The sequence below is a fragment of the Trichechus manatus genome, unplaced genomic scaffold (assembly GCF_000243295.1).
Source record: "Trichechus manatus latirostris isolate Lorelei unplaced genomic scaffold, TriManLat1.0 scaffold00001, whole genome shotgun sequence".
NCBI classification, from domain to species: Eukaryota; Metazoa; Chordata; class Mammalia; order Sirenia; family Trichechidae; genus Trichechus; species Trichechus manatus.
Window position 1 is genome coordinate 10,060,589 of NW_004443937.1, and position 21,951 is coordinate 10,082,539.

Sequence of the window (21,951 nt, forward strand, 5' to 3'; positions counted from 1 at the left end):
TTTTTTCCCATTGAGCTGCTGGCGGGTTTGAACTGCCGACCTTTCGGTTAGCAGCTGAGCACTTAACCACTGTGCCACCAGGGGAGTAAGTATAGGGGTCTACACTTAACCTATACACAGCCACTCGAAGCAACTTTTTTTTTTTTTTTTAAATTGTGCTTTAGGTGAAAGTTTACAGAGCACATCAGTTTCTCATTAAACAGTTAATACACAAATTGTTTTGTGACACTGGTTGCCAACCCCTTGATGTGTCAACACTCTCCCCTTTTTCCACCATGTTCCCTGTTTCCATTCGTCCAGCTTTCCTGTTCCTTCCTGCCTTCTCGTCTTTGCTTTTGGGCTGGTGTGCCCGTTAATCTTGTATACATGATTGAACTACAGGCACGTTCCTCACGTGTGTTATTGTTTGCCCTATAGACCTGTCTATTCTTTGACTGAAGGGTAAACCTCAGGCGTGACTTCAGTACTGAGTTAAAAGGGTATTCGGGGGCCATACTTTCAAGTTTCAAGGCAATCTTTATCTAAGCATACGCGTGTAAAGGTTTGGTGTGATCACCACCCTGGATTACAGCTGAGGAGCCCCAAGACTCTCTCTTCAGGCTTCTGTAGTGGAAAGAGTACTAAGTTTGGAGTTAAGACAGATTGGGATTCAAAGACTGGCTTTACTTCTTGGCAGTGGACAGCCCTGGGCAGGTCTTGTACCTCTTGTGCTAGTTTCATCCTCAGTAAACTGGGGATATAGACCTACACAGGTCTGTTGTGTTGCTTCAGTGAGTTAATGTGGGAAAGTTCAAGTGCAGTGCTGGGCTCACAGCAGGTTTCAGTCAGTGGTGGCTACTGTTGTGACTGTGGGTTCAGGCAAGGGTCCCAGTGCCTCTGCTGAGAGGTGATGCCTGTTTCAGAGTCCATTAGGACCAGAATTGTGATCTCCCACCTCACAGCCCCTCCTTTCATTGACAGTGTTAATAAATCGAATGAATCTTGCCCACTTTTCTGGCCAGCCTCTTAATTACTAGTGTTCGGTTAATACTACCTTGAATTTGCCTGGCATTTTGTGGGTCACCCACATGTATTAGTTCATTGGAGTCTTGTAAACATCATGTAAAAGCCATAGTGGCACAATGGTTAAGCACTCAGCTGCTAACCAAAAGATTGGCAGTTGGAGCCCACCTAGCAGCTCAGCAGGAGAAAGACCTGGTGATCTGCTTCCATAAAGATTATAGCCTAGAAAACCCTATGGGGTAGTTCTACTGTCACGTGGCGTCACTATGAGTCGGAATCGACTGCAGTATTTAACAACCATCACGTAGGGCAGACTTGATTGGTCCCATTCTACGGAAGGGGAAGTGGTACCCAGCAAGAAGTCCCACAGCCAGGGCTACAGTCCTCATCATTGAAGGCCCAGTCCAATGCTCCTTTTACAGTGCTCTGTATGGTGGCTTGTAGCTACTGCCCAAGCAGATCCTGGAATTCCTGGAGCTCATTGAAGGCAGTGGAGCCCCATCAAGGTATAATATGAGGCTGTATGTGCCATCTATGCCATATTTTAATTTTTGCCTTGTATTTTAACACTTATATAGATATAATCCATGGGCCAGATCTGCTTTCTTTCTGGTACCCTAAATTTTTAAGGGCAAAGAGGGGTTGAAGACTGTGAATAGAGGCTGACCCACTATTTAGCACTTCAAACAGCTGCCAGATGCTGGGAGAATCAGCTTTGGCCCCCTCTCCCCACCTGTCCTTCTTCCTCCTCACCCTTCAGGGTGGCTTCTCTGCTGGTCAGCCTCCAGCTCTGCCACTTACACACAGCAAGTCTGGGTATTAGCATAACCTCTCTGGGCCTTACTTGATAGCAACTCCCAGGGTCTCGAGGATTAAACCAAACAAAGCACTTGGAGCTGAGCCTGTAGAGGCACGTGTCAAGTGCTCAGTGAAGGTTGTGTCCGTGTCCTCACCACTCCTTACCTGGCCACAGCACTGGAAGGAAGCATGTGCCAATTTGTTACAGTTAAGAATGACCTCTGTCTCTGGTCTGGAGCACCTTCTATGTGCCAGAGACTTTGAACAATAGGCTATCTTTGTTTTCAGGGGCTGACAATCCCTTGTTGGATGTGGGCCCTGCCTCACATTGGCCTTGGCAGAGTGAAGGGTTGTAGAACTTTTCTGGATACCTATTCCAGCAGGGACTTGGAACTGATCTGAGGACATGTTAATGACACCTGCTGCACAGGGGCTTATGCTTCTGCAGAGGACTGTGACTGGCACTCTGGGACTTGGCACCCTTGGAACCCCAGTCACCTCCTGCAGAAGCCTGTGGAGGGTGGGAATCTGAGCACACAGATACATACTGGTAAGTGGTTCACGAGAGCACACACCAACTGTGGTGGCAGAGGGAGCCTTCAGTCTAACTGAATGACAAGGATGCTTACAGTGAAAGACCAGCTTGAGGGAGAATGGGGATGCAACCATGCCGGCACGGATCCAGGCCTTGGTGACTGCTGAACATCTTATGATGCAGCTACTACTGGCCCAGCGGACTGACCAACCAGAGTCAAACGGAGCATTTTAGGGGTTAGGATAGTGCAGTGAGAATTATAAGCAATATGATTTTATTTAATCACTTTGGAAACAAAACCCCCAAAATAATGCCTGAACCCAAAAGGTACATAAAAATGGCCAAAAAATATTTTAAAATAATAGATTTGAAGATCATTTGTAGTTTTTCCTTCATGACACGAGTGCATTCAGCCTGAGAGCAAATTACAAACCGTGTCCAATCATGTTAAGGCAGATGATCCCTCTGGGGCTGCATCTGTAACTACTCCCGGGAAAATCTTGGTGCACTGGGAGCGCTTCTTCCCAGTCGCCTGGTCGGCTGGCCCAGGGAAGGGCAGTCCTGGAGGCGGCAGGTGGGGAGCAGGCCCTGCCTATCCTGTCACTGCTCGTTCTGCTGGCCCTCTGTGACGGAGGTGGACACGGACCCCTGGCCCTTGTTGACGTCACTGATGCACACCCACTGCCCGTCGACCGACTCCTTCCACAGGGTCACCTGCAAGCCAACCACGCACAGCCTGTCAGAGGCCTGCTGCCCTCCCCTCTGCTGTCCGACTGCACTGGCTCCCCTAGATGAGAGCCAGCATCCCCACTGAGGACCTCTGCACGGAGGTTTGTGGGGAAATGGAGCACTTATCTGGGTTCCCCACTGAAATCCCACTGAAATGAATGCAAAGGAATACAAGTTCACACTGATAAAGAAAAAAGGAGTAGAAATAACAGCAGCTGAGAGATGGTAATGCTATGAATAATAATTATGTAAGCACTGGAGGCTGCTGTAACCACATGATACAGCTACAGGGAGAGGGTCTGGGGCGATTGGAGCAGTGGTTCTCAAAGTGTGGCCCCCACACTGGGAGCTTGTTACAAGTGCAAATTTTTGAGCTGCAGTTCAGACATGTTGATTTGGAAACTCTGGGGGTGGGGCTCGTAATGGGGGTGGGGCTGGTAATGTGTGCTTTCACAAGTTTAACAATGGGAAGTGTGAGAACTACTGCAGTAGAGGAAGACAACAGATCAAGAAGTGTGTTATTTCCCCATGAAGGTAAACAGCAGAAGAAACAGCTAAGAACTGAAAAGGTTTGGCCCTGGAGAGAGGATGAGGAGACTGCATTTTAAAAAATCATAACCTAATAAAAACTGCCTAAAGCTACGTACATGTGTTACCTTGATAAAAAAATAAAAAGAATGATTTCCAAGAACTTCTGCTTCAGGAACAGACTTTACTCTCTAAATGTGCCCTGTGTAGGATGCTCTGGGTCTGAGAAGTTATCCGGTCCTTTAGCGAAGGGACTCCATGCAAACAGCAGTATCGTGAGCACGTGGTTGTGATGATTTTTCAAGAACATCTGCTCTGCTCCCAAGTGTGACTCTGCTCTCTGTCCTGCCTTGTGTTGGTCTTTGTTTGACTAAGTTTTCTGGTGGCCGCTCGGGCTCGTCTTCCCCTTCCTTTGTACGGCTCACAGCACGGCAGCACAAAGCACACAGTGGGTATGGAAAGTACTCGTGAATGGTACTGATTTATAAAAATATGCCTCTTTAGTGTCTGGACAAAAAACACTCCATCTTTCCCCTTTATTTGTGGGCTCTTTTACTTACATGCTTACTTTTTGGCAGAGCTAACTGAAAATCACCATGAAGATGAGGCAGACAAAGGGTTAATGATGCACTCTTAGGAAGTGGCTTTGGTTTAACTTGGGCCTGATTATTGGCTGTGCCACCCAACAGCTTTGAGACCCTATGCAAGTCAAATCGCCTGTCAGCTTCTTTCCTCATCTTCAAAAGGGGACATACTGCCTTTCAGGGGGCTGTGAGATTTAGCGATGGGATCGAGAGACAAGCTCAAAATGCAGTCCTCATTAAGGTTCCTTCCAAGCCTGAGAACAGATAGAAATGTCAACTGCCCCCTCCAGTGGGCAAAGGAAAGCCAAGGAGGGCCCTGTCCACTGTGTCACTGGAAAGGGGTGTACCTTATTGTCTCCACCAGAGACAGCCAGGATATTGGCTGTGATGGACCAGCTCACATGCCACACCACATCGTTGAACTTGTGCAGCAGTTTAGGGGACCACGTATTGCCCGAGGCATCATCACAGGTCCAGATGAATACACGTCCATCCTGGGAAGAGAAAAGTTAGTCAGGAGATGGAGGTGAGACTCCCCCATTGGTGATGGCCACCCAATCTGGAGCCACACTGGACTTTTCTGCAGGACAGGATGGGTAACTACAAGCCAAAGACTTCTTGGGCATCCAAGCTTTGGTGACCAATTTCCAGCCCAGCATCTTGCTTTTAACCCTTCACCTCCAGGAACACACTTTGAACTGGTCAAGAGTCTCCTAGGTTCCTTTCATCATTTCAGATGTGGACTTTCTCTGCATTGTTAATGCTCAGATTTTCTCTGGGGTTGTTCTCAGGCCTCCCTGTCACTTCCTTGTTTGGACTCCCTCTTGCTGTCTACACTTTCTCAACTGAATGAGCATGGCTGTCTAAAAACTGAGCTCTAAGAATAAGAAAGGACAAGTTAAAAACACACACACACACTTAAGAATCCCTCTCAAATTTAGAGCCAAACAAAACAGGCTCAAATGCTGTAAAAGACCCAGCTTAATGCTTGTCTAGGGCGGTTGTAGCAGATGACTAAAGGCTTGTCCTTGGTTTCACTTCCGTGACCTGTCTGGGGATAGTGGCTTAGGAAGATGAGTCCACAGTCTCAGAATTTCCCAGCCCCGGGCCCTTGTGTGGGAACACTCTCAGAACTGCACCTGGGCACCTCCATTCCTTATGTACACAAGGGTCAGCAGGGGGAATTGGTCCTGAATTTGGCCCCCCTCTTGGGGCTGGTTCCATAGTAATCATTTTATCTTAGTGGAGGCAAGCCACTTGTGGCTTCTAACCAAGGCTCTACCGCATGATGACCTGACTGCATGTGCCCCTTCCTATCTCTGCCCTTACCTTTCAAGAGGGCTTTCCCTCTGGGAGACTGTAAGGGCTGATAAGAGTAACTAAAAGATTAAACAACATGGGCTTTCACAGGGCTGAACTGACCTGGGAGCAGCTGGCGATGGTACTGGTTGGCAGACCAATGGAGGGGGCCCAGGCAACATCACGAACCCAGTCACTGTGCGCTTCCAGCTTCTGCTCCTCCTTCCACTGGCCGTCTTCCTCCTCCCTAATGGGGGGACCAGAGTGTTACGGATTGAATTGTGTCCCCCCAAAATCTGTGTCAACTTGGCTAGGCCATGACTCCCCATATTGTGTGATTGTTCACCATTTTGTCACCTGATGTGATTTTCCTACGTGTTGTATATCCTACCTCTATGATGTTAATGAGGTGGGCTTGGCAGCAGTTATGCTAATGAGGCAGGACTCAATCTACAAGATTAGGTTGTGTCTTAAGCCAATCTCTTTTGAGATATAAGAGAGAGAGACATGAGCAGAGAGACAGCGGGACCTCACACCACCAAAACAGCAGTGCCAGGAGCACAGTGTGTTCATTGGACCCAGGGTCCCTGTGCTTGAGAAGCTCCTAGACCAGAAGAAGACTGATGATAGGGACCTTCCCCCAGAACCAACGGAAAGAGAAAGGCTTCCCTGGAGCTGATTCCCTGAATTTGGACTTCTGGCCTACTAGACTGTGAGAGAATAAACTTCTGTTTGTTGAAGGCATCCACTTGTGGTATTTCTGTTATAGCAGCACTAGATAACCAAGACACAGAGGCACAGCCCAGCAGTAAAGAAACTCTCCAGGAAATGCTCTGGTTCTCCACAGCTAAAAGTCAGCCCCAGCCACAGTAAACATGCTTGAGCAAAGGGCAAGTGTTTTTTTTTTTTTTTTTTTTAAAAGGATATTCTCTGATACACTGCAAACAGTATTTTCCTGGCAGGGGGGAAAAAGAAGGTGACCTTGTTTCTTGTCCACTGTGGGTGAGTCATGGTAGATAGGGTGTGAAGGGTGAGAAGCACCCCTCTGAAGAAGTCCACACTACCCCACTTACTTCCACAGCTTGATGAGGTTGTCACAGCCGCCTGAGGCAAACTTCTTGATGTAGTTGGGTTTCTGCCCCGATGGCTGGTCTATGAGGTTTCCAGGTACAACAGCAGGGGCCCAGCTGACAGCATTGCAGCCAATCTGTAAAGAGGGGGACATGTATCCTGCAATAGAACACTGTGCTTCTGCACCCCCAAGGCGTCTGTTCACTTCCTCTGCAGTTCTACGACTAGGTTAGGTAGGACTACTGATGTGATGAACGAAGGATTAAAAACAAAACCGAATCTATTGCTGTCGGGTCAGTTCTGACTCACAGCAATCCTAACGGACAGAGTAGAACTGCCCCATAGGGTTTTCAAGGAGTGGCTTGTGGATTCCAACTGCTGATCTTTTGGTTAGCAGCCAAGCTCTTAGCTACTTCGCCACCAGGGCTCCGAACTAAGGATCAGACACTCACAATTCTCCCTCAAGTCTTCCTAACAGTGTGGGTGTTTTTCAGCAGCATGTATTTAAAGCAGGAGTTAGGAACGGTCTCAGAAATTTAAGAAAAAACATTTTTCAAACACATGAAAGGAGGGCACGTGGGGTCTGCTTTTTAAAACAATTGTTTTTTTTTATTAAAAAGTAAAACATATTCAGAAAACCACATAACATAAATAAATATATGGCTTAATGAGTTACTCGAAGGTACTCTTGTAACCACCACCAGGTCAAGAAATAGAACTCTGCTAGCCATCCAAGAGGGGGCAGTGGTGGTTCAGTGGTAGAATTCTCAACTTCCAGACAAAGACTTAGGTTCAATTCCCAGCCAATGCACCTCATGCACAGCTACCACCCATGTACCAGTGGAGGCTTACGTATTACTATGATGCTAAACAGGTTTCAGTGGAGCTTCCATGCTAAGAAGGACTAGGAAGAAAGCCATGGTTTATTTTAGTAATAAACTATATTTAAAGCTATAATCTAGACCCTAGCTGGGAGGAGCCTGAGCATTGCATGCCCTGTGGGTTCCAGGCTGGGGTTAAATACCCCAGGGACAGCGCTGCTACGTCCTCTGCACACCCTGGATGAGCTGCACGAGACAAGGGCATTTGGGTTGGTGAGGGTGTTTGGGTTGGCAGGGTCGTTAATGTGCAAAAGTCAGCAGATTTTTTACTATTGTCGTAAATGCAAAATGTTGGGTAACGAGATAGTCAATAAGTGAAGAGAACGTGTATATATTTATGTTGATGTTTCTCTAGTCATTTTTGTTGTCTGAAGCTTGTTCTCTAGTAGATACCTCAGAAAAGGCTCATGGGAGCAACAGTTCTGAGTTCTTGCATATTGATAACAGCGTGTGCTCTTCATACTTCAAAGTCATTTTAAAAAACACCTTTGAGGTATAATTGACATACATTAACTGCATATAAAGCACGCAATTTGATGAATTTTGGCATCTGTACACTCTTGTGATACCATCACCACAATCAAGATAACAAACCTATCCATCACCCCTAAGACTTCCCTCGTGTCCCTCTGTAATCCATTTCTCCATACCCTCCCCACCCAAAACCTGGCAACCACTGATCTGTTTTCTGTCACTGTAGATTAATTTACATTTCCTAGAATTTTGTGTTAATGGAATTAGAGTATGTACTCTTTTTTGTCTGGCTTTTTTCAGCATAATTAAAATTCATCCATGTTATTATATCGGTAGTTGTTTCACTTTATTGCTGAGTGGTATTTCTATAGCATGGGTACAACACAATTTGTTAATCCATTCACCTTGACGGACATCTGAAATGTTTTCAGTTTTCCACTAGTACAAATAAAGCTGCTATGAACTTTTGTGTACAAGTCTCTGTGTGATCCTGCTTATAAATCTTCAACTCACACTTCCTTTCCCTGAGTATCTTAAATGTGTTAGCCCTTCTGCATAAAGCACTGCTGGTGAAAAGTAGGATGTTAGTCTTATTTTCTTTCCCTTAGATGTCATATGGCTCTTTTTTCTAGATGCTCAAAGAGTTGTTTTTTTTTTTTTTCCTTTTAAAGTCCAATAATGTTGCTAGAATATGTCTTGTTGGTGATTCTGGGCTGACAGTCGCAGGTACAGGGTGTGTCTCTCAATATGTAGTTTCTGTTTTCTTGCTTTGGTCTTATTTTTCAGGGACTCTTATTATTCATACGTCTATCTTCCTTGCCTGTCTTCACTGTCACTCTCAAAACCTTATCTCTTACTTCATTTTTTTAATTTTTAAAATTTTCCTCTTTTTCACATCCTATTTCTCTTAAAGCATTCTCTGTTGTGCTTAGCTGCTCATGTATTCCATTTTAATCTTTTATTTCTGAGTAATTTTAAATGTCTAATTCTTTCCTAAGTTCTGTCCCCTTAATTCTGAGTTTTTCTAATTCTGATGTTATTCTTTCATGTCTTAGGTAACTTTTAAAATGTCTCTTAGCTTGATTTGAAACAGTGGGTTACATTTTTGTTCTGCTTTGTGGATGTCTGTCTAGTGTGCTGTCACTGTCTGCAGCGATGTTATTCTGCTTATTCTTATAATAACTTTGTATGTGATTCCACCTCAGAAACTTTTATGTTGTTTATCTTTACATAAAATTAGTTTTCCTGATAAGGTAAGGTTCAAGAAAGCCTTTCTATGTTCAGCACTCTCTTTGTTTTAGTAATGTTTAAGAAATGTGGCAGAGCGCTTTCTGGAGTTCCTGGCTCTGTCCCTCTCCCCTACTTTGGTCCGCACCTTCTCTTTTCTTTCTGGTCCCTAACTGGCTCAATTCTGATTTCACTCTCAGCAGTTTCTCCTCATCCTAGAAGGCAGGCTGGTGAGCCACAGGGGCCACATTTCTCCCGTCCCTTTAGTCTTTCTTACGGTGGGCCCCTTGCACTCACCTGGCATTACAGAGGGCAAAACCCCTCCCAGTCATTTCTCCAAAGATACACAAATGGCCAATAAGCGCATGAAAAGATGTTTAACATCATTACTCATTGTTGTTAGTTGTTAGTTGCTGTCAAGTCGATTCTGACTCATGGTGACCCCACGTGTGCGGAGTAGAGCTGCTCCGTAGGGTTTTCAAGGCTGTGACCTGTTGGAAGCAGATCACCAGGCCTGTCTTCCGAGGCACCTCTGGGTGGGTTCAAACCACCAACCTTTCAGCTAGCTGTCAAGCGGTTAACTTACTTGTGCTACCCAGGGACTCCTCATTACTCACTAGGAAAATGCAAATCAAAACCATAATGAGATACCACTAGGATGGCTATAATAAAACAGACAGACAATAATACGTGTGGATCAAGATGTGGAGAAAGGGGAACTCTCATACACTGCTGATAGGAATATAAAATAGTGCAGTTACTTTGGAAAAGTTTGGTGGTTCATCAAAAAGTTAAACACGGAGTTATCATATGATTCAGTAATTCTATTCCTAGGTATATACCCAAGAGGACTGAAAGCATATGGTCACACAAAAAACTGAACATGAATATTCATAGCAGCATTATTCATAATAGCCAAAAATGGACATCAACTGAATGGATAAACAAAATGCGTATATCCATAGAATGAAATATTATTTGACCACAAAAAGGAATGAAGTACTGCTACACGCTACCATGTGGATGAGCCTTGAAAATGTTATACTGAGAAAGAAGCCAGTTATAAGAAACCAAACACTGTATGACTCCTTTATGTAGAATGTCCAGGATAGGCAAATCCAGAGACAGAAAGCAGATTAGTAATTCCCTGGTAGTTGCCTAGGGCTAGGGAGGAGCCCTGGTGGCTGCTAAACAAAAGGCCCGCAGTTCAAATCCACCAGCCGCTCCTTGGAAACCCTATGGGGCAGTTCTACTGTGTCCTGTAGGGTCACTATGAGTCGGAATTGACAACAGGGCTAGAGAGGGAGGACAGCGATAAGCGGTGTTTTGGGAAGGTGACAAAAATGTTCTGGAATTAGTGCTGATGGTTGCACGATTTTGTGAATATACTAAAGACCACTGAATTTTATGGTATGTGAATTACATCTCAATTAAAAAGGAAACAAAAAGAATGTCTCCCAGTTTCAGCTGCTGTTCTCAAACTGGCCTGCTCTTCTTTCTTGTGGATACCTGATGGCTATTTTGGGGTACTCTTCTTCTTGGGTCTGTTAAAAGGCACCCTGTTGTTTCCTTCTTCCTCCTGCTCAGATATAAATCCATGCAGGTCTTGTGGCTGCTGGTGGTTCATTTCCACCGTGTATTTTGGAGTTTGTGGGAAGACCCTGTTACCCAGTTTTGTTGTAAAGGTTGTTCATGAGGTTTCGGTTTGCTCCCCAGTTGCTGTTGGTTTTTGTGCAGATATTTGGACAGACTGAAAAACTATGATGCCACCCGCCACCATCTTCCCAGAAGCCTCTCCTAGCCTATTCATTTATGCAAGTAGGGGGAACAGATGGGGATTATAGAGCCCCAAGTAACAAGGTCCCTAGACAGGCTCCTGGGGCCTTAAGGGCTGGGGAGGCTGTGAGCTCTTCTGGATCCCCTGGATTTGAGAAATACAAAGGCACAGCAGCAAGCTTTAGGGCTGCTGGCTTTAAATTTCTGTCTGGGTGGATTTCAGAGTGTTTGGAGCCATCAGAGCCTGGGACTCTTACGTGGAGAAGGCTTTGAAGACATAAATTCCAGGGTTCAAATCCCAGCACAGTGCCTTCTGAAGGCACTTCCTTTTTCTGAGCCTCACTCGCCGCATCATAAATTAGAATGAGACCTCTTACCATGCAGGGCTGCACATCTGTTAGTTCGTTCTTTCATTCCCACGTTTGTGAGGATTATCTGACAAAAGGCCTAGCATACAGTAGGGATCAAGAAATGTGAGGTTTCTTCCCCCAGTGTCCACAACGCTTGCTCGACTATTTCGACCTGAATGTTAAATGACTAGGAGTACAGGGAACTAAAGTCCTATAATGCTTTTTATAACACCACTCAGTTCTCTGGGGTCCCAAAGGCTACTGCAAGGCCTATCAACTTGAGGTGTCCACAGCGAAGGTGGCAGGTGGGCAGGCTGTTGCCACCACATCCCCACAGCCCCTGGCTCTCCCTGACCAGTGCCAACCCATCGTGGGTCGAACGAGGCTGTTGCAGCCTGGCCTCTCTGGATGCAGCCTCTAGTCTGGCTTCAGAGCAAAGAAGCTCGAAGTGGTATATCAAGCATGGCTGATCAGCAGCAATCTCCTGGCCCCATGCACAGCAGGGACACCACCCCTGTTACTCTCTAAGGAGTCTAAGGAGACACGAAGCAAAGCAACAGAGTGACCCTCTCCACACAGGCAGGGTCTTGACTTACAGTGTGAGCATTGTTGATCTTCTTCACTTCCCACTGGCCCTCGCCAGTGTAAGTCAGCAGGGAAATGGCCCCATCGGAGCTCCCACAGGCCAGGATCAGGCCGTAGTCATGGGGTGCCCAGCATACAGAGTTTACTGCAGGAGGGAGTGACACAGTGAGCAGGGATAATGTTGCCCAGAGTTCCAGACTTTGATTTCCCAGATTTACTGTTTTACTAAATTTCTAAAATACTGTAGGGACTACAACAGGCAAGCTGTAATTCTGCCAGCTGAGGACATTAAAAGACAACAACAATCCTATCACTTACTACTATCATCATTTCATAAAATAAAGTCTGTCTTAACCAAAAAGTGAGAAGGACCACACTCTGAGATTAAGGCCAGCATTTAAAAAGAATAAGCTTAGCCTTAAGAAACACTCTCCATGTTGTCTTTACTTTTCTCATTCTGCTGTGGACTGGATTTAGGTCTTGGGACCTGACCTCAGCTGTGGGTAGACCAGCTGAAAAGCCAGCCAAAGGCCAAGGACAGACAAGAAGCATCACAAGGAGGAGGGAGCCAAGGACAGAGGCCTTTCCCACCCAGGGCTCCTGGCTCGCCCCTCCGGGTACCTGAGGAGTCATGTCCTGTGTGCTCATGGGTCTTCTCCCAGGTGCCATTTTCCTCTTTCCAGATGATGACTTTCCGGTCATAGGAGCAGGAGGCCAGGATGTTGCCATACATGGGGTGGGCCCAGGCCACTTGCCACACAGGACCCTCATGACTGTAGGGGAGAGGGTCAGAGGCTGCTCAGAGGGGCCAGGGAGCCCACAGTGCTTCTGCCAGGGACTGTTTTGGACAGAACTGAATGGCTTCCTTGGTAGGCTGAGACAGTGTGTCAGGACAGAACTGCTTAAGAATTTCAACTATAGAATGCCCAAAGGGACTCTGCTCATTGGGCAGTGAGGACTCTGAGGCTCAGAGAGGCTAAGCAACTTGTTGAGGTCACAGAGCCATTAGAAACAGCCTCTAAGTCAGCCTCCCTGACCCGACCAGGCAGAAACTGCATTTGGCCAGACCGCAGCCAGCGCCATCTACATCTACAGTCATCAGCACAGTTGTTCCTCGATCTAGGGTTTGCATCCAACACATGCTCAGAAAATATTTGTAGAGTGAACTGCTATTCCTTCTTCTAGACAGTCAACTTCTTGAGGAAGCAGTATCTGTTTCATTTTTATATTTTTTACTACTTTTTAAACTTGTCCAGGAGGTATGTCTTTCTTTTCTGTTTTCTTCTGATCCTTATCCATTCACCTGGTAAGTACAGACTCTTATCATCCACTCTGTGCCAGGCTCTGTACTGGGCCAGGCCTCTGATCCAGGGGAGGGTCTGCACCACAGCCCAGGCTCTGTACTGGGCCAGTCCTCTGATCCAGGGGAGGGTCTGCACCACAGCCTACAAGAGGCAGTGTTTAGGAGCCCAGGCTCCTTCAAATCCTACTCCCCTACTCACTAGCTGTTGACCTGAGATGAGGATCATATCCTCTGTATGGCTTAGTCTCTATATGAATACTTCCTTCAGAGGGTGGTCACGAGGGTAAAATATTTGGGATAACTCATATAAAGAGCTTAGAACAGTGCTTGGTACAACAAAAAACCACTTAATACCTGGTGGCTATCAGTCCTGCTCCTTGTTTACTCCTTCACACTAGGGCTGCAGTCTCCTCCTCCCTCTGGCTGGGTCAACAGTACATTCCCAGTCCCTACGAAGGAGCCGCTAATGAAACTTGAGTAAACTCAAATCTCCAAAAACTAGCATAGTTTTAACTGAGGGAAAAAATAAAAGGGGTGTGAATATCTTCTCTCTCCAATATTTCACATCTTTTGAGCATAAGAACGGCAGAGCAGAAAGGAGCGAGTCACAGCAAACGTGACCACCTCAGCCGGTGCTGGCAACCAGACCTACCCCTAGCAGCTCTCTGCTCAGCCAGGGTCTCCTGCACAGGGTAACTAGCATGTGACTCCTTGGTCACTCAATTTGTGACATGCAGCAAGAGGGTAACTTCTAGGCATGTTTCCCTAAATGGCTACTGATGTATATTTTCTTTAATTCAGTTAACAAACACGAACCGAGGACCTACTTGTCAGGGGTTCTTAATCTCTTTTGTGCAGCCTGGTGAAGGCTATGGACCCCTTTACAGAATAATGGATAAAATATATAGAAGCAGGATTATAAAGGAAAACCCAATTATACTGAAACTTATCAAAATACTAAAAAAATTATGCTTATAGTGATATGGAGCCCTGGTGGTACAGTGGTTAAGAGCTCGGCTGCTAACCAAAAGGTTGGCAGTTTGAATCCACCAGCCGCTTCTTGGAAACCCTAGGGGGCAGTTCTACTCTGTCCTACACGGTCACTATGAGTCAGAATCGACTTGACGGCAACGGGTTTTTTTGTTTGTTTATAGTGATATGTGCGCATTTGATTAACACATTCTAAGGAACAAGCTCTAGTGGTAGGTCTAATAACAATTGTAATTTCAAAGTACAGATGAGCATAAATGATATTTTGAGATGTCTGAAATGTGACAGGGAAACATCTATGACTTCTATTGGTGTCAAAGTGACAGGTATCATGATTACTACTGTGGTTTCTTGCGTACACCACGATTGAAGGAAATGCTAATTAAGGGTCTCCATGAGTCGAAACTGACTTGACAGCAATGGCTTAGAGTCACTGAAAATAAAGAAGTGATTTTTTTCCCACCCCAGTTCACCAACTCCTGAATTCTATCGAAAGAACCCTGTGAGACCAACAGAACCCAAGTTAAAAAGCCCAGCGATGAGAAAGGCCGCGAGCTGAGAGGAAAGCAGCAGAGCTGTGGCCATAAAAATGAGAGGGATAGGGCCTCCTGAACAATCTTCAGAGGGAGAACAGTAAATCACACATTTGTAAACATTCACTGAACACCTGCCATGGGAAAACAGGCAGAGCTATGGGATTTGGGGCATTATTCTTACATTAATGCTTTTGAGTAACACTTTAGATCATGTGGGTGAAACCTGCAAAAAATGTTATTGTTTACCATTTTTAAAAGTAGCAACAGCTGCCTTTATGGAAGGCTTACTGTGTGAGAGTGCTGTGTCCTCACAGGGCATGCCCTACCTGGGTGGGGGTAGCATCAGTGCCATTTGTGGTAGAGCAGGTCAAGGTTCAAGAGAGGTAAACTGACTCACTTCCCAAGGTCCTTTAGTGGGTCTGTGGATGGCAGATCTGAATTCACTCTTGGACCAACCTGTGCCCCTAACTGCATCACCCCTGGCATCTGCGGCCCAGGGGTCCTCTCTGCTAAACACACTGAGGGGCTGCTTTGAACCGAGTTCTCATTCTTTCCTCCTAGGCTTGAGGCCGGCCTCAGAGGCCAAAGTATTCTTTGAGACCCTCCCTAGAGTTGGTCACACTTACCCTCTGAGGTCGGCGATCAGAATCTGCCCTCCATTGCGCACATCGAAGATTTTGACGGACCTGTCAGATGAGCAGGTTGCCAGGCGGGTGCCATAGTAGTCCATCTGGGCATCATGCTGCAAAGGGAGGACAGCTCAGGAAGCCTGCAGGCCAGGCAGGTGGGATGGCCACCAGGACAGAGAGTCTAGTTTGGACCAGACTACCTGAAATTAATCTACTCTCAAAGAATCTGATGGCAAGAAGCTAGCCATCAGATTCTTTGACAGGCAATGTCTTTCTGAAAGGGACAAAACCAACCATATGCAGCTGATTTTAAAGACTCTTTACATATGCCAAGGAAGGCCCCTTCAAATCTTGTCTTCAGGTGGGTATGGGAGCCTGGCCTCCCTTCTCCTTCCTCTCAGACCCCATCTTAGGCCACAGCCCAGAGGATCAGCTCAGCCACAGAACCTGGGGCTAATGCTGCCCAAACCAGCAGGCCTATCTGGGTCCTCCATGATGTCCCTCTGGCCTGGACACAGGGTTCCATTTAGGTATCTGGGCTCCTCCTTCTTTCTCCATGGCTCCAGATCCTTTGTGTACCTTTGCTCCTGGGCTTCTGCCTCACCTATGTTCTAGCAGTGCACCCAGAACCCCAGACTCCCCACTCCCAAGGAAAACAATGCCTTAGTATCGCTGGTCCTATTGCTCATGAACCAAATCCCTTCATGCTGACTGACTATCCAGATCTAGGCTGGGCCCTGCCCATGGCTTCTTGTCCATCTCAGGTAGGGCTCCTCTGAGGCCCTAGGCCTCTTGCCCAGGCTGACCACCACCTGCTCCCTCCTGATTGCTGGCCTGTTTAATCCAGTGGACACCACTTTCCTCAGCTGTACCATTCTGTCTGCCTCAGTCACTCCTTTACCCAAGGAAACATCCTGATTCTTCTTTGGACGTCAACCCCTCCCATTATTTCAGGGCTTGGCTTCCTGGAAGGCAGGCAGTACAGATGCTAAGACAGATCTCTACATGTGTACTTCCAAAGCCCTCCTGCAGAGTGCCACCGCACACGTTGGGATGATGTAGGGCACAGTACCTGAGAGATTTAAATCCTACCTCCTTGGCTTACCTGTTGTGCAACCTTTGAAAAGTTACCAAATCTCCTTGAACTTCAGTTTTCTTATTTTAAAATGGGACTAATGATGGTATTTGTTTCAAGAGTTGTTATAAAGGTTAAATGAGATACTGAATGAAAAGTGCTTAGCATGGGGTTGACACTCAGTGAGCAGGCAAATGTTAGTCATTACTACTTTGCCTCATTTGTTCCTCAAACCAACCCCATTCAAGTAGGTAGCTCATCCATTATCTTGCCCACTTTGCTGTTGTTGTTATGTGCCACCTAGTAGGTTTCAACTCGCAGTGACTCTATGTAAAACAGAATGAAACACTGCCCGGTCCTGCGCCATCCTTAAAATCGTTGCTATGTTTGAGCCCATTGTCACAGCACTATGTCAATCTATCTCGTTGAGGGTCTTCCTCTTTTTCGCTGACCCTCTACTTTACCAAGCACAGTGTCCTTCTCCAGGGACTGGTCCTCCTGATAACATGTCCAAAGTATGTGAGACAAAGTCTCGCCATCCTCGTTTCCAAAGAGCATTCTGGGTGTACATCTTCCAAGACAGATTTTGTTTGTTCCTCTGGTAGTCCATGGTATGTTCAATATACTTTGCCAATACCATAATTTAAGGGCATCAATTCTTCTTTGGTCTTCCTTATTCACCATCCAGCTTTTGGACGCATACGAGGCAACTGACAATACCATGGCTTGGGTCAGGTGCGCCTTAGTCCTCAAAGTGACATTTTTGCTTTTTAATACTTTAAAGAGGTTTTTTTTTTTTTTTTTTCCAGTAGATTTGCCCAATGAGGAAATCAAGGCTGGCTCAGAAAAGTTAAGAGACTGGGTAGGGAGTCTCAGATTGGGCCTTCTTACCCATGGTACCCATGGTACCATACTGTCTCCAAGGAGGTGTGGTCTTACAGCCAGACCACACACTACAGAATCCAGGAACATACACAACTCTGAGATCAGGCAACCTCCCAGAAACCCAAAAGCAACTGCTGGCTGAGTATGTGAGGGCACGAACCCTGGGATGAAACCTTGTAAGCTGACTGACCTGGGCACAAATGCTCTTGCCCAAAGGCTGCCTGGACTGCTGGGCCCTGCATGAAGCAGTTTTGTGTTTTTTCTGCTGGGACTTTAACCTCTGGACCCACTCCTGCAGCCCTGTCCTCTTTATTGAGCCCCCTCAGTTCATGACTTCTAGCTGATAGGGCCCTGCCTGGCCAGTCGTCTGTGGTGGTCCTGCCTGGCTCTGCCTTGGGCTTTCGCTGCAGGCTCCCTCTGCCTTTGCAGTGAGTCATCTTCTGACTCTCCCTTCACGTTCCCTCTTTCAGTCCCCTTTCCAACAGGGCTAAGAGGTGGCAGCAGAAGGAAGACAGGTGGGAAGACTACTGTCAAACCTCCATACCCACTAAGCTAGAGGGCTGAGAGCCACAAGCTAAAACCATTCCTAGGTTCCTTCTACCGAGAGTGACGAGACTGCCACAGCCCTGCCAACTCAGAGGACGTGTCTGGGCTGACTCTACAGCTATAGCCCAACTGGCAAAAGGCTGCAAAGCCACACCTGGGCTCATGAATGATCAACAGAAAGGAATAATGAAAAACAGAAACTACGTCCCTCCCCCAGAAGTGCCCATGTCCACAGCTTCTGTGGGCGGGCCAAACGAATACTTACAATCATGTCCTCATGGGAGGTGTCCACGGTGTTAATTACTGATACCTAGAAGCAAAGATATCACTGGTATATTAACTGATGCCAGTTAGAATGCAATCTTCTTATTAAATCCACCAATTGTTTCTATAAGTTCTTGACTGCATTTGTTCATTCATTCATTCAACAGTCATTCTCTTTGCCAAGCACTATGCCAGGGACTGGAGACATAGACATGAATAAAAGGTACTCTTAGCCCTTGAGAAGTTTGCATAAAATAACCCTAACATGGCATAAGTAGATGCTGAGGTGGTGGTGGTGGACATGAACTGGGGCTTAGAAGATGAGTGGAATTTGCCAGGTGGCACAGGTGAAAAAAAGGACAGTCCAGACAGAGAACAGTAGGAACAAAGACACAGAGGTCTGAAGGAGCTTGATGTGTGTAAGGGAACAGCAAGCAGTCCAGGCTACCATTGAGGGTGAGGGGGACCTTGAGGGCAGTTTCTGCATTAACAGGGTTCGTACCTAAGACTTGTGGATTTGATTCAAGTTCCCCTTGAGGCTGCTCCCTGGTCCGTCACCTGTGACAGACCCAAGGCTATCACCTACTGAGGTCTAGGACTGAGTAGTCGGTAGGGCTAGAAGATGGCTGTCAGGGTCTTTGCCTTCCTACCCATATTTCGAGGTCCAGCTCAAATTATACCCCTTCTGGACGATTCCCAGATCCCCCAACTAGCTGGACCCTTCTGAATATCTTCAGCACTGAATGTCTACAACACTCTACATGATTTCCTCTCCCCACTAGAAGGTGAGCTCCCTGGGGTCAGGGTCTGAGTCGTCTGCCGTGTTCAATCCCCTCATATCATCCAGCACAGTGTTTGCAAACAGAAGGAACTGAGTGACTATTTACTGAATGAATAAATGAACAAAACTGGCCCCTATTCTTTAAATTCTTAGGATGGAAAAGGGCACTGAAAAGGAAATTTCAATTTGGAACTGGTATTTCAAACCATTTCCCGTTTCATCTTTTCCTGCACAAGCCTTGCAGGTATAAAGTCTGACTTGACTTTTCAGAAAGGTGGATACTGGAAGAGGATGGCTGCAAAGGAGCTCAAAAGGTACACATCAAATGAGCACAGGTTCTTTCATCAAATGCTAGACTCCCTAACAAGTGGGTGCCCAAGGGTTGCAAAGAGAAGTAAGGAAGATAAGAAGTCTCCTATGTGTGCAGCATCGTCTAGGTTACAAAGTGCTTTCACATGTGTGCTGGGAGGTACTTAGGGCAGAGTTAATCAGGGCTGTCTAACAGATTAAGGAATGCAAGCCTAGAGAAGAAAAGCACTTGCCACAGCCACAGAGCTTAGAATCGAGCCCCACCTCTATCTCCTAGCCCACAAAGCTTTCCACTCCACCAGGCTGCCTATTTAGAACATTCCTTAAATTCAACAGCTGAAAGCTGAGTAGATTCAGAAAGAAAGTTTACTGGGAAGTAGTTTTACGCGACATCATCAAAAGACCTTGGAGATAACCAGCATTTATTTCTAACCACTCTCACCCAGGGCTGGTGACCAATGCTTCTAAACTAGTGTTGTTTTTAAAGTTCTGACAGTACTTTCTTCTGAACACCTGGTGTTATCTGTTCCTTTTTAAGAGGCAACACGCAGAACAATTCAGCTTTTCAGAATCAGTTAATGAGTTAAAAATTCATTCAGAATGAGCTGAATGTCAGAGTATAAGAGACCTCAGTCCTATTCAGCAGCTGAAGAATTTCAGGCCAAAAGAGGCCAGCGATTTAATACCAAGGCTGACCCCGCCCCTCGGAGCAAGAACTAAGCCCAGTGTCCTGACTTTTGGGTCCATGCTGGTTCCCTCATGCCTACTGATGAAGCACAACCATTCTCCTGAGATCATGCGTTTACTGAACCCACACTCTGTGCCAGGCTCAGGCTGGATGCTTTCATCTATTAGTTCTAGTTCATTCAGTCCTTCCCTCAACGAGTAAGTGTAGAGTGAATATACACTGTGGATACCACGGAGATAAAAAACTGAGACCTTACTCTCAGAGTCCTTCAGTTCATCCCTACATCAGTTTCCCAAAGTGTCTATCATAGCTGGGGTACTCTCTGGGGACCCAGCGAGTTGACAAACATCTTTGCTGGGAGCAGGAGTAGGCGGTAGAACGGAATGGTTAGGAGGGTTCAAATCTTAGCTCTGCCATTTACCAGCTGTGCACAAGGCTTTACCTCTTAGAACCTCAAATTTCCTCATCTGCAAAATGCTGATAATAATAGCACGTATTTCACCGCGCTGATGGCCAACTGATGATATAAGCAAGGCTTGGAATTCACTAAGAGCTCGAGAAACAGTAGCTACTATGTTGTATTGCTTTTAATTGTTAGGGAAAGAAGAGAAGCTGCAACCGCGCAGCATGCAAGATTCCGGGATGTTGGCGGCCTTCCGCTGGCCTCCCACTCCGAAAGGGCCAGAGGGACAGGGCCAGAGGACCAAGGCCAGATCCCCCAAACCTCGAAACGGTGGCAGCAAGTTGAATGATCCCAGCCCCGGGTTTGAACCTCAGAGCGGCTGAGGAACCAGGGAGGGCGAGTTTTGTCAGGACAGCGACCGTGGCCCGAACCCCACTCGACGTCTTCGACCCTGACACTCACCATAGCAGTGGCGGTTGTAGCTCCCGGTCTCAGACGTGGCAGCTCCCGGTGGCAGCTCCAAACGGTTTACTTCCGGCGTCGGCTTGCAAGCCGTGGGGCCGTGGCTCAGGAGCCTCCGAGCAGCAACCCGCTCCAGCTGACACAAAGGTTCCGTGCCTTCCGGAGGCCGCGTCCCTCCCTCCCGTTGCCCCGCCCCTGATTCTCACGAAACCTTCGCGGAACCGCTCTGGTTTCCACGACGTCCCTGACCCAGGACCGTTTGGCGTCTGAAGCGCTGACTGGCGTATCTTCCTGAGCAGCCTTTTCCTTTTCTTGAGACGCGTCAATGAAAGAAAGGATTCTTAACTACAGCTTTACCAGCCTCCCTGCTGTTCTGGGTGCGAACGACCTTATGACGAATTTTGTAGGTCGATTAATTTTAAGGGGGAGTGAGTAGACTGGTCCTAGTGCTCCCTTTTTGTTAGCCCCTCCTTAGGACCCATCGGCTGGGTCTAGGGGCCAAGAAAGTCAGGGAATGCCCCCCAAACAGAGGCTGAAACCTCTTGCCCCGCCCTCCCCAGCCATAGGTCGGATGCCTCCAAACTGCTACTTCTCCACAGCAGTCCCGGGATCCTGTGAGTCTGGCCCCTCAGGTAGATCCCCAGGCAAGGAGGAATCTCAGCCAGGCTACTGCAGCTAGAGCCCGGGACCTGACCCCCAGTTTTCCAACCCTCTCCCCCGCTGCCCAAAGGAGGGAAGTTGGGGGATCCCCACAAGCACAGTGAGAAATGCTGCGCTTCTGGGTAGGGCCTGGGGCCCAGCCCTAAAGCCCCCTCGGGCCATTAAGGAGGCAGGGGACCCAGGGTGGAGCCTAGGCTCCCCTTGGATAAGACACAATCCCTCAGTTTCCTTCCTTGAACATGAGAAGAACCATATCTGGAGGTAGTCACGGCTTGAGAGAAGATGTTAAGGCTCAGATAGACCCAGACTGGCAAACTATGGAAGGGGGCCCAGAAGAGTAGGGTGCTACAGAACTTGGCCAGACCTCCAGGTAGCAAACCACCCATCCCCACCCCCACCCCGGAGTTTAGGGCTTATGTTTCCCTCTAGTGTGTATGTGTGTCTCTTTGTCAGGTGGAGCAGGAAGTAAAGGGGTGGGGAGGCTCTTGGTCCTCCTGTTCTTCAAAGGACAGGCCCTGGCCTTGGGTCTATACCTGCACCACTGATACTCTGGGTAATAAGGTCAAGGCATTTTTCTCTCT

At 47.1% G+C, this 21,951-nt stretch overlaps 1 protein-coding gene across 1 annotated transcript; it reads right to left on the minus strand.

The window, feature by feature from the left end:
• Positions 1-2,592: 2,592 nt before the first annotated feature.
• On the minus strand, positions 2,593-20,854 carry SEC13 (SEC13 homolog, nuclear pore and COPII coat complex component). Its single transcript, XM_004368326.2, has 9 exons — positions 20,711-20,854; positions 18,069-18,113; positions 15,295-15,410; positions 12,461-12,612; positions 11,851-11,984; positions 6,549-6,682; positions 5,599-5,722; positions 4,524-4,670; positions 2,593-3,049 (listed from the first exon to the last, which is right to left on the minus strand). The coding sequence occupies exons 1-9, from the start codon at positions 20,711-20,713 to the stop codon at positions 2,936-2,938; spliced, it is 969 nt and encodes a 322-aa protein (XP_004368383.1). The 5' UTR covers positions 20,714-20,854; the 3' UTR covers positions 2,593-2,935.
• Positions 20,855-21,951: the final 1,097 nt, after the last annotated feature.

Bases quoted from the DNA above. Each gene is read 5' to 3' on its own strand.
- SEC13 (XM_004368326.2), bottom strand. The intron at 15,411-18,068 runs GTAAGTATTCGT...CTCCCTTTGCAG, and splicing joins CCTCCCATGAGGACATGATT to CATGATGCCCAGATGGACTA. The intron at 4,671-5,598 runs GTCAGTTCAGCC...TTCTCTTCCCAG, and splicing joins CCATCGCCAGCTGCTCCCAG to GATGGACGTGTATTCATCTG.